Here is a 12,990-nt window from a genome sequence, read left to right as displayed (position 1 = left end):
AATAAGTTTCTGATAATAGATAGAAATGGACTTGATGTGCAAGTTAAAATCTGTTGCAATAATGTGCAATATACTCACTCCTTAAGTAACGTGAGTCCTGCTTCTATGGTATATCCCTCTGTGATATGTCCCTCTCCAAAGGCAACAACAAGGAGGTTTTCAACAAGGGGCTGGAAAAGGATTGGAACCTCATCAGCAGTAAAGTGAAACTTTAAATTGAAGAAACAAGTAGTAACTTACTTATCCAAAATAGCAAGTCCGGCTCGTCACAGCGAAATAATTGCAAAATATGCAAGATAAAAAATGGTTTATTGTAGCTCTACGCGTTTCAACGCTTAAGCGTCTTTTTCAAGAGCAATAAAAGACAATAAAAACAAGTAACAGTTTGTATGATGCTGTGACAATATAGCCGGCTTTTATACAAATGTATCGATGTTCCAATTTCCTGTCTGTGGCAGGAAATTGGACTCACATGATAGAAACAGAAATAAAAGTACAAATTCCTACTAGATGTTTAGGCGCAACCTTATTTTTAAAAATTATTAAATCTTTTTATGTCTCTCATTTAACTTTGAAATGTTAACTTTATATTTGGTTCGGCATAAACATGAACAATAAAAGTGACCAATCAGTGAATTACTTTGCATTTTTGTCCAATGAGAAGACAGAGTTAGATTAAGTCCCCATTCGAGTATTCCTTGAGTTTCAGTTCCCTTTAAGGTCCGCTTTAAATTCACGTGATACTTTTAGCCAATCCCATGATGTTAGAAGATTTTCCGTTGATCTATGACGTCGTGTGGGCTCGCTAGTCACGTGTTATTTCTGACCAATCTGTGAGGATGTTTTTCCTTGTGGCTTTAACCAAATGTTCCGTTATAGGGATTTACGATCTTACATTCTATGAATAGAAAAAATAGAATAGCGGCAGTATCCATTCTAATCACCAATACAATTGAATGTTATCTAGTTGGTTTATGGCAATTTTATATATAATTTGATAACATAAGAAATATGTGCAAAGATGTTTTGCACTGTGCGGACTTTAATACATGTAAATGGAGATTTAATTCTAGTCACTAAATGGTACTGTCCAAAGTTTCTATTAAAAAGACTTTTGCGGCAGCCTTAAATTACATATAACTCAGTAACGTAGACATTTATGCAATGGTATATACAATATAAATACTTTGCAAACACATTAAAGACCGCATTATCAATTTGAATCATATGAAAAAGGAATTTAAAAAGTTTCTCTTTATATTATAAAACCCATCGAGAAAATTTAGAGAGGGCAGCATTTGTCCGTTCAACTCATATATGGATAAGAATAGTGACCTTATATTTAACAGTTTACCATAACCTTATAGCATAGCTACGTTAAAGGATAAATAAAACAGTGAAGTTATGTGTGCAGTTTAAAGGTATTTCATATTTTGTGTTATCTAATTTAAATATGAATAAATTTGTAAAATATATTTGCAATTTTTTGGTTTACCTTAATTTTTGTGTTATCTAATTTAAATATGATGTGAAAAAATGTGCAAAATATAATTTAATACAATACTAATTGCGAAAATAATTATCTTCCTAACTTGTGTGAATTAAAAATGAAAAGAAAGAAAAGAAAATAAATAGTGAACTCAATAAAGTAATATTATATGTAACTAAATAAATAACTAATAAACTTAACAGTAGTAAATAATTACTTCATATATTAGAACCTTGTGTTTAAAGAATTCTCTATCCCTAATGGAATTAGTTTAGATAAAAGCTGCTATTCGAATATCTTTATTGAGCCCCCAATGATTGTAAGTTCTTAGTGTGTGAATCCACCATAGTTCTCTCCTGTTTAACTCATCTTCCAAATTCCCTCCTCTCCAGTGAGTGGTTACCTTTTCTATCCCTATCCATGAAAAATTCTTAAAATCAAATTTGGTGCAAGTGTTGCAATGTAAAGGGACACCATGATCTTCATGTCTCTTCTCTATTTTGTTAAGGTGTTCTAAGATACGGGTCTTGAGAAATCTGGTTGTTTGTCCTAAATATTGGATCTGACAGTTGCATTGTAATAAATAGATCACGTTCTGAGTCTTGCATGTAATAAAATGTTTAATTATATAGGTCTTTCCCGTTACAAAGGAAGTAAAAGATTTGTGAGTTCTTTTTGTGTAATTGCATCCTTTACATTTTCCACATGTATAGAAACCTTGTAAGTTAGATATACTTAAAGGTGGTTTGGGGGCCATGCCTTTAATTAAAGAAGGGGCCAACTTTTGTTTAAAATTACTACCTCTTCTATATGTGATCTGGGGTTTGTTGGGTATAATATTACTTAAGAATTCGTCATTCTGTAAAATGTGCCAGTGTTTTTTGATTATTTTATTGATTTGATGGTGCCCTTAATTAAATGTTGTGACAAATCTGGGGAAAGAAGATTGTTGATTTGTTGTAGTTTTATTTTTTGCCAAAATTAAATTGCGATCCTGATTTTTAATTAGTTGTCTATCTACCTCAAGACTACTTGAAGAGTAGCCTTTTTGCAAAAATCTCTTTTTAAGTAATAATGATTGTTCCTCGTAATCTTCTATTTTATCACAATTTCTCCTGATGCGTTGGAATTGTCCTCTGGGAATAGCCTTTAACCATGATGGGTGGTGTTGACTGTCATGCTGAATGTATGTGTTTGCATCACATTCCTTAAAGTGTGTTTTCGTGTGTATATGTCCATCAACCGTTGTGATGGACAAATCTAAAAAGATTGCTTTGGTGTTATTTATTTCTGGGGTCAAAATGATGTTCATGTTGTTTTTGTTTAAATGATTAACAAATTGTTGGCAATTTTCTATATTTCCCTTCCAAATGCAGAGGACATGGTCGATGTACCTCCGCCATGTCACCAGGTTCGCCCCAGCCACGTCATTGGACCATACATAAAGGTGTTCAAAATGGTCCATATAAATGTTGGCGTAGCTGGGGGCGAACCTGGTGCCCATGGCGGTACCACAAATTTGTAAATATTGTGAATCATTGAACCAGAAAAAATTATGGGTTAACATGAAATCTATAGCTACCAAAATAAAATCTAACATTTTTTCAGATAAATTAGGATCTTGGGTTAGTTTCCATTTGATGGCTGTTAGACCTTTTTGATGGTCTATTATGGAATATAATGATGTAACGTCCATGGTAGCCCATAGAAAATCAGGTTTCCATTCTAATTGTTTAATAATGTTGAGTACACTGGTGGTGTCTTTTAAATATGATTTTGAATTTTGTGCTTAAGGCTGTAAAAAATAATCTATAAATGCAGATAAATTAGAAGTTAATGAATCTATGCCACTGATGATTGGGCGACCTGGGGGTTGTAGAGGATTTTTGTGTAACTTTGGCAAAAAATAAAAAATTGGAGTTTTTGAGTTGGTTTTAAACAGAAAATCATATTCTTTTTCATTGATAACTTCTCTGTCTAAAGCTGTTGTCAATAATTCTTGTAATTCCTGACTGAATTCTTTTTTGGGGGAGTGGTTTAGAATATGGTAAGTGTTAGTGTCTGATAGAATTCTGTTGGCTTCTTGTAAGTAAAAGGCTCTATCCATAATGACTACCCCTCCCCCTTATCAGCTTCCTTTATAACGATGTCCTCTCTCTTGTTAAGTACTTTTAAAATTTCAGATTCTGTTTTAGATAGATTATAGTGTTTGGGTTGGTGTCTCAAATTTTCTATGTCTTTCATAATTAGTTTCCCAAAGACATCTATACAAGGCCCTTTGAAATGACTGGGATAAAATTTTGATGGATTTTTAAATTTAGTCCTCGGGTCACTCTCAGGAGGTGTATAGCTTAAAGTTTCTTTTTTAATAAAGAAACGTTTAATAGTTAAATTCCTGATGAATTTCTGAGCGTCTATGAATAATTGAAAAGTATTTACTCCTTGGGTTGGGACAAATTTAAGTCCTTTGGCTAATACCCGTGTTTCTTGTTCACTGATTGGCTGTGATGACAAATTATATATCTTACTTAAAAATGTCTTTTTCTCATGTGTCTTGCCTCCACCTCCCCTTCTCCCTCTAACTGAATTGGTGTCCTTTCTCGTTTTCTTGGGTTGGACCTGTTGTCCTGATTCCTGAAATGTGGGGTGTATCTTTCTGTTGATGCGATGGGGCTGTCTTGATTCCTGAACTGTGGAGTGTGTCTGTCTACTGGTGTATTGGGGCTGTCCTTCTGTAGAGGGGCAAATCTGTTGTTTTGAGGCCAATGTTGATTGGTGTGGGGTGTTGATTTGTGTTTGTCCCAATTTTGATTGGATGGAAAAGGGTAAGAATCTTTATGATGTGCTCTATTGTCATAATTGTATGTATTTCTATTTTCCTGTTTGGCATCATAATTCCTGTATGAATTACTATTTGTATGTCTATTATAGGTTTCCCTATCTCCATTATGTTGATCATAATTTTGGTCATAATGATTTGACTGTCTGTTTGATCCCTGTTGGGTCCTGTAATTAACTCTGTTTTTTTCCCATGGTTTATTACCAATGTGCTGTTTATCTCCACTAAAGGAGTGTTTATTGTGGGGACCTTTAGCAAAATTATTTTGTATATTAGAATTTTCTTCTTGCATTTGGACATATTGTATGCCCTTATCAAAATCATCTTTGTCCCTGAGATATTTTTTGTATTTGGAGTTCCCAATTTGGTCATCTAATTGTTTAGCATTACTTTTTATTTCTTCAAATTTATCTAAACAACGTTTATCTGATAAAAAAGTGTCCAATTCATTTTCAAGAGCTATTATTTCTTTCTCTATATTTTTTAAGCTAATGTCTTGTGATTCGTATAGTAAACTAACCAACTCTGTTGAGCATTTGTGTAATGCAGCATTCCATTTATCTAGGAAAATTTTGTCATTCATACCAAAAGCTGGAATTTTGTAAACTCTTAATCCTCTAGGAACTAGATTTTCATTTAAATAGCGGCTAAGGAAGGTGGTTTCCCACCATCTTTTTGTTTCTTTGACATATAATTTCTCTAGTTTAGATATAATGGTTTCCCAGTTGGAACTAGGGTGTGAATTTTCTTTAAAAGCATTATTGTATTTATTTTGTCTTGCCGCTCTCCAGTCATTGAGAGTGTTTTTAGCCATGTAGGAGAAAAATAAATGAACAACTGTGCAAAGATGTGTGTAGCAAACAAATAGATGTTAACAGAAAATATGCTCAACACAATGTACTAAAAACAATACTCTCCTTGTTAAATAAAGTGACCGCTGCCCTTCCTCAGTCTCTCCCCAAGGACTGTATAAGCAATAGACAAAACGAAATGGATGGCGCTGGTCTTGCGGAATAATAAGTTTCTGATAATAGATAGAAATGGACTTGATGTGCAAGTTAAAATCTGTTGCAATAATGTGCAATATACTCACTCCTTAAGTAACGTGAGTCCTGCTTCTATGGTATATCCCTCTGTGATATGTCCCTCTCCAAAGGCAACAACAAGGAGGTTTTCAACAAGGGGCTGGAAAAGGATTGGAACCTCATCAGCAGTAAAGTGAAACTTTAAATTGAAGAAACAAGTAGTAACTTACTTATCCAAAATAGCAAGTCCGGCTCGTCACAGCGAAATAATTGCAAAATATGCAAGATAAAAAATGGTTTATTGTAGCTCTACGCGTTTCAACGCTTAAGCGTCTTTTTCAAGAGCAATAAAAGACAATAAAAACAAGTAACAGTTTGTATGATGCTGTGACAATATAGCCGGCTTTTATACAAATGTATCGATGTTCCAATTTCCTGTCTGTGGCAGGAAATTGGACTCACATGATAGAAACAGAAATAAAAGTACAAATTCCTACTAGATGTTTAGGCCCAACCTTATTTTTAAAAATTATTAAATCTTTTTATGTCGCTCATTTAACTTTGAAATGTTAACTTTATATTTGGTTCGGCATAAACATGAACAATAAAAGTGACCAATCAGTGAATTACTTTGCATTTTTGTCCAATGAGAAGACAGAGTTAGATTAAGTCCCCATTCGAGTATTCCTTGAGTTTCAGTTCCCTTTAAGGTCCGCTTTAAATTCACGTGATACTTTTAGCCAATCCCATGATGTTAGAAGATTTTCCGTTGATCTATGACGTCGTGTGGGCTCGCTAGTCACGTGTTATTTCTGACCAATCTGTGAGGACGTTTTTCCTTGTGGCTTTAACCAAATGTTCCGTTATAGGGATTTACGATCTTACATTCTATGAATAGAAAAAATAGAATAGCGGCAGTATCCATTCTAATCACCAATACAATTGAATGTTATCTAGTTGGTTTATGGCAATTTTATATATAATTTGATAACATAAGAAATATGTGCAAAGATGTTTTGCACTGTGCGGACTTTAATACATGTAAATGGAGATTTAATTCTAGTCACTAAATGGTACTGTCCAAAGTTTCTATTAAAAAGACTTTTGCGGCAGCCTTAAATTACATATAACTCAGTAACGTAGACATTTATGCAATGGTATATACAATATAAATACTTTGCAAACACATTAAAGACCGCATTATCAATTTGAATCATATGAAAAAGGAATTTAAAAAGTTTCTCTTTATATTATAAAACCCATCGAGAAAATTTAGAGAGGGCAGCATTTGTCCGTTCAACTCATATATGGATAAGAATAGTGACCTTATATTTAACGGTTTACCATAACCTTATAGCATAGCTACGTTAAAGGATAAATAAAACAGTGAAGTTATGTGTGCAGTTTAAAGGTATTTCATATTTTGTGTTATCTAATTTAAATATGAATAAATTTGTAAAATATATTTGCAATTTTTTGGTTTACCTTAATTTTTGTGTTATCTAATTTAAATATGATGTGAAAAAATGTGCAAAATATAATTTAATACAATACTAATTGCGAAAATAATTATCTTCCTAACTTGTGTGAATTAAAAATGAAAAGAAAGAAAAGAAAATAAATAGTGAACTCAATAAAGTAATATTATATGTAACTAAATAAATAACTAATAAACTTAACAGTAGTAAATAATTACTTCATATATTAGAACCTTGTGTTTAAAGAATTCTCTATCCCTAATGGAATTAGTTTAGATAAAAGCTGCTATTCGAATATCTTTATTGAGCCCCCAATGATTGTAAGTTCTTAGTGTGTGAATCCACCATAGTTCTCTCCTGTTTAACTCATCTTCCAAATTCCCTCCTCTCCAGTGAGTGGTTACCTTTTCTATCCCTATCCATGAAAAATTCTTAAAATCAAATTTGGTGCAAGTGTTGCAATGTAAAGGGACACCATGATCTTCATGTCTCTTCTCTATTTTGTTAAGGTGTTCTAAGATACGGGTCTTGAGAAATCTGGTTGTTTGTCCTAAATATTGGATCTGACAGTTGCATTGTAATAAATAGATCACGTTCTGAGTCTTGCATGTAATAAAATGTTTAATTATATAGGTCTTTCCCGTTACAAAGGAAGTAAAAGATTTGTGAGTTCTTTTTGTGTAATTGCATCCTTTACATTTTCCACATGTATAGAAACCTTGTAAGTTAGATATACTTAAAGGTGGTTTGGGGGCCATGCCTTTAATTAAAGAAGGGGCCAACTTTTGTTTAAAATTACTACCTCTTCTATATGTGATCTGGGGTTTGTTGGGTATAATATTACTTAAGAATTCGTCATTCTGTAAAATGTGCCAGTGTTTTTTGATTATTTTATTGATTTGATGGTGCCCTGAATTAAATGTTGTGACAAATCTGGGGAAAGAAGATTGTTGATTTGTTGTAGTTTTATTTTTTGCCAAAATTAAATTGCGATCCTGATTTTTAATTAGTTGTCTATCTACCTCAAGACTACTTGAAGAGTAGCCTTTTTGCAAAAATCTCTTTTTAAGTAATAATGATTGTTCCTCGTAATCTTCTATTTTATCACAATTTCTCCTGATGCGTTGGAATTGTCCTCTGGGAATAGCCTTTAACCATGATGGGTGGTGTTGACTGTCATGCTGAATGTATGTGTTTGCATCACATTCCTTAAAGTGTGTTTTCGTGTGTATATGTCCATCAACCGTTGTGATGGACAAATCTAAAAAGATTGCTTTGGTGTTATTTATTTCTGGGGTCAAAATGATGTTCATGTTGTTTTTGTTTAAATGATTAACAAATTGTTGGCAATTTTCTATATTTCCCTTCCAAATGCAGAGGACATGGTCGATGTACCTCCGCCATGTCACCAGGTTCGCCCCAGCCACGTCATTGGACCATACATAAAGGTGTTCAAAATGGTCCATATAAATGTTGGCGTAGCTGGGGGCGAACCTGGTGCCCATGGCGGTACCACAAATTTGTAAATATTGTGAATCATTGAACCAGAAAAAATTATGGGTTAACATGAAATCTATAGCTACCAAAATAAAATCTAACATTTTTTCAGATAAATTAGGATCTTGGGTTAGTTTCCATTTGATGGCTGTTAGACCTTTTTGATGGTCTATTATGGAATATAATGATGTAACGTCCATGGTAGCCCATAGAAAATCAGGTTTCCATTCTAATTGTTTAATAATGTTGAGTACACTGGTGGTGTCTTTTAAATATGATTTTGAATTTTGTGCATAAGGCTGTAAAAAATAATCTATAAATGCAGATAAATTAGAAGTTAATGAATCTATGCCACTGATGATTGGGCGACCTGGGGGTTGTAGAGGATTTTTGTGTAACTTTGGCAAAAAATAAAAAATTGGAGTTTTTGAGTTGGTTTTAAACAGAAAATCATATTCTTTTTCATTGATAACTTCTCTGTCTAAAGCTGTTGTCAATAATTCTTGTAATTTAATTTAAGCTAGGGAAATTGTAAATTTAATATAAAGTTTTGGGTTGTTAGGTTTAGGGGTGATTAGTTTAATTTAGTTTATTTCGATGTGGGGGGCATTCGGTTTAAGGGTTAATAGTTTAATTTAGTATATTTCGTTGTGCGGGGGCTTGCAGTTTAGGGGTTAATAGGTTTATTATAGTGGCGGCGGTGTAGGGCTTAATAACTTTAGTATAGTGGGGGCGATGTGGGCGGACGGCAGATTAGGGGTTAATAATATTTAAATAGTGTTTTTGATGCGGGAGGGCAGAGGTTTAGGGGTTAATAACTTTAGCATAGTGGTCACGATGTCGGGGAGCGGCGGAATAGGGGTTAATACATTTTATTAGTGGATGTGATGTCGGGAGCGGCAGATTAGGGGTTAATACATTTATTATAGTGTTTTTGATGCGGGAGGGCCTCGGTTTAGGGGTTAATTGGTAGTTTATGGGTGTTAGTGTACTTTTTAACACTTTAGTTATGAGTTTTATGTTAACTTGTAATTAAACTTTCATGAGTACGATAGGGCGTGTAATTTTAAACAACTTTCTAATTTACTTTTATCATCAAAATTGCTTTGTTCTCTTAATATTCTTAGTTGAAAGTTGTAGACTTATATGCTAATTTCTAAGACCTTGAAGGCCGCCTCTTATCTGAATGCATTAACAGTTTTTCACAGCTAAAGGGTGTTAGTTCATGTTTTTCATATAGCTAACATTGTGCTAATGCACATGGAGTTATTTAAGAGTCAGCACTAATTGCTTGAAATGCAACTTTGTCAAAAGATCTGAGATAAGGAGGCAGTCTGCAGAAGCTTAGATACAAGGTAATCACAGAGGGAAAAATATTACTATAACAGTGTTGGTTATGCAAAACTGGGGGATGGTAAATAAAGGGATTATCTATCTTTTTAAGCAATAACATTTTTGGTGTTTACTATCCCTTTAAGGAAGGATTAAAAGAACTGCCTGGCCTAAATCGCCCCTCAGAGACTAGCTCAGAGATAGCACAAGGAACAGGAGAAACATTTTGGGATTTAGCAGCACTGCAGGTTTAAAAATCAAATCCAATTGATTAACAGACTTGTCCTCAGATACCTTAGGATCCTAAACCCCTAAAGTACATAACACTTCTCTGAGAAGAGAGCAAAGATGTTTAAATACAAAAGAAAAAAAAAATCTGTATCCTGATCAGATACTGACTCCTGATCATCAGACAATAACTCACCTTCAGAGGACAAATCAACCGAACCAGTATCTGTAACATCTAGTTTAACAAACTTATAGCTAGTGGAAGGATAATCGGAGGCTGACCTTTTACGCTTCCTTGTAATAGGCAAAGCTGCTGACATTTCGGACACAGCAGAGCTTAGAAAATCTTTCAATCCTGGAGCAAAATCATAAGAACTCCCCTGTGTGAAACAAAGAGAAGGAGGACAGAAGAAAATAAAGCAGTAAATTACAGCATAGAACCTTAAAGGGACAGTCAAGTCCAAAAAAACCTTTCATGTTTCAAATAGAGCATGCCATTTTAAACAACTTTCCATTTTACTTTTATCACCAATTTTGCTTTGTTCTCTTGGTATTCTTAGTTGAAAGCTAAAAATAGTACAGCTCAAATGATAATTTCTAAGCCCTTGAAGGCCACCTCTTATCACATGCTTTTTTATTTGATTTTCAAGACAGGAGAGAGATAGTTCATGTGAGCCATATAGATAACATTGTGATCACGCCCGTGGCTTGTGGCAGACACTAACTAATTGGCTAAAATGCAAGTCAATAAATAATAAATAAAATGTCATGTGATCAGGGGGCTGTACGAAGATGCTTAGATACAAGTTAATCACAGAGCTAAAAAGTATATTAATATAACAGTGTTGGTTATGCAAAACTGGGTAATGGGTAATAAAGGGATTATCTATCTTTTTAAACAACAAAAATTCTGGTGTTGACTGTCCCTTTAACCACCTATAAATAACTTAGAAGAGGTGGTAATCTAGTCTAAAAAGGTAGTGGTCAGGGCCGCTATCAGGGGGTGACAGGGGTGACTCCTGTCAGGGGCCCAATGGGCCAGGGGGGCCCCATGAGGCAAGAGTACATTTTCAAAATCCATAAGTACAGCTCACAGATGGGAACATTTGTACACTATATTTGAAGTGGTGCTCTTGGTTGGGGAAAAAAACAAACAAACATATGTCAACCTTTTAAAAGTACTTTTCTTCATCTAGCCATCTACCCAGATCATTAATGTTCAATTTTGAATTCACAGAATTATTTTTGTTTGCACATTTACAAATATGATTCTTCAAAAAGTGATCTCTTAATTTCTGCATTTTTTTATCATGCATGTCACACAACATTGATTTAGGGGATGCAATGTGCATAAATGTTTCCTCCTGTGCGTGTTTCTGTGTTTATGTCTTTGTGCTTTGGTTTGTGTCTCTATGAGTGTGTATGTATTTTTTTTCTGTGGGTCTCTCTGTGAGGGTGTGTGTATGTTTGTCTTTGTGTATTTTCTCTGGATGCCTCTGTGAGGGTGGGTGTGTATGTCTGTTTTCTGTGGATGTCTCTGTGATGGTGTGTGTGTGTATGTATGTATGTCTGTGTTTTTTGTGGATGTCTCTGTGAGGGTGTGTGTTTTCTGTGGGTGTCTCTGTGAGGGTGTGTGTATGTCTTTGTGTGTTCTGTGGATGTCTCAGTGAGGGTGTGTGTATGTATGTCTGTGTTTTATGTGGTTGTCTCTCTGTGTGTGTACAGGGAGTGCAGAATTATTAGGCAAATGAGTATTTTGACCACATCATCCTCTTTATGCATGTTGTCTTACTCCAAGCTGTATAGGCTCGAAAGCCTACTACCAATTAAGCATATTAGGTGATGTGCATCTCTGTAATGATAAGGGGTGTGGTCTAATGACATCAACACCCTATATCAGGTGTGCGTAATTATTAGGCAACTTCCTTTCCTTTGGCAAAATGGGTCAAAAGAAGGACTTGACAGGCTCAGAAAAGTCAAAAATAGTGAGATATCTTGCAGAGGGATGCAGCACTCTTAAAATTGCAAAGCTTCTGAAGCGTGATCATCGAACAATCAAGCGTTTCATTCAAAATAGTCAACAGGGTCGCAAGAAGCGTGTGGAAAAACCAAGGCACAAAATAACTGCCCATGAACTGAGAAAAGTCAAGCGTGCAGCTGCCAAGATGCCACTTGCCACCAGTTTGGCCATATTTCCGAGCTGCAACATCACTGCAGTGCCCAAAAGCACAAGGTGTGCAATACTCAGAGACATGGCCAAGGTAAGAAAGGCTGAAAGACGACCACCACTGAACAAGACACACAAGCTGAAACGTCAAGACTGGGCCAAGAAATATCTCAAGACTGATTTTTCTAAGGTTTTATGGACTGATGAAATGAGAGTGAGTCTTGATGGGCCAGATGGATGGGCCCGTGGCTGGATTGGTAAAGGGCAGAGAGCTCCAGTCCGACTCAGACTCCAGCAAGGTGGAGGTGGAGTACTGGTTTGGGCTGGTATCATCAAAGATGAGCTTGTGGGGCCTTTTCGGGTTGAGGATGGAGTCAAGCTCAACTCCCAGTCCTACTGCCAGTTTCTGGAAGACACCTTCTTCAAGCAGTGGTACAGGAAGAAGTCTGCATCCTTCAAGAAAAACATGATTTTCATGCAGGACAATGCTCCATCACACGCGTCCAAGTACTCCACAGCGTTGCTGGCAAGAAAGGGTATAAAAGAAGAAAATCTAATGACATGGCCTCCTTGTTCACCTGATCTGAACCCAATTGAGAACCTGTGGTCCATCATCAAATGTGAGATTTACAAGGAGGGAAAACAGTACACCTCTCTGAACAGTGTCTGGGAGGCTGTGGTTACTGCTGCCGCAATGTTGATGGTGAACAGATCAAAACACTGACAGAATCCATGGATGGCAGGCTTTTGAGTGTCCTTGCAAAGAAAGGTGGCTATATTGGTCACTGATTTGTTTTTGTTTTGCTTTTGATAGTCAGAAATGTATATTTGTGAATGTTGAGATGTTATATTGGTTTCACTAGTAAAAATAAATAATTGAAATGGGTATATATTTGTTTTTTGTTAAGTTGCCTAATAATTATGCACAGTAATAG

The 12,990-nt window shown here is 35.2% G+C and overlaps 1 protein-coding gene across 2 annotated transcripts; it reads right to left on the bottom strand.

Annotated features, from left to right (window-relative positions):
- Positions 1 to 415: 415 nt before the first annotated feature.
- On the bottom strand, positions 416 to 10,262 carry LOC128653046 (uncharacterized). 2 transcript variants are annotated; one of them, XM_053706093.1, is made up of 2 exons: positions 5,984 to 10,262; positions 416 to 5,552 (listed from the first exon to the last, which is right to left on the bottom strand). In XM_053706093.1, exon 2 carries the CDS (start codon positions 5,140 to 5,142, stop codon positions 4,018 to 4,020), a length of 1,125 nt encoding a protein of 374 aa, XP_053562068.1. In that variant the 5' UTR covers positions 5,143 to 5,552; positions 5,984 to 10,262; the 3' UTR covers positions 416 to 4,017. The 2 variants fall into 2 exon arrangements, 1 of the variants encoding a protein (XP_053562068.1); XR_008401331.1 differs by having other exon boundaries at positions 5,115 to 5,552.
- Positions 10,263 to 12,990: the final 2,728 nt, after the last annotated feature.

The sequence above is a fragment of the Bombina bombina genome, chromosome 3 (genome assembly GCF_027579735.1).
Source record: "Bombina bombina isolate aBomBom1 chromosome 3, aBomBom1.pri, whole genome shotgun sequence".
NCBI classification, from domain to species: Eukaryota; Metazoa; Chordata; class Amphibia; order Anura; family Bombinatoridae; genus Bombina; species Bombina bombina.
This window is presented reverse-complemented; position numbering and strand designations above follow the sequence as displayed.

What these genes read in the sequence shown, in the direction of transcription:
- LOC128653046 (XM_053706093.1), bottom strand. Translation starts at nt 5,142, where the DNA reads ATGGCTAAAAACACTCTCAATGACTGGAGAGCGGCAAGACAAAATAAA.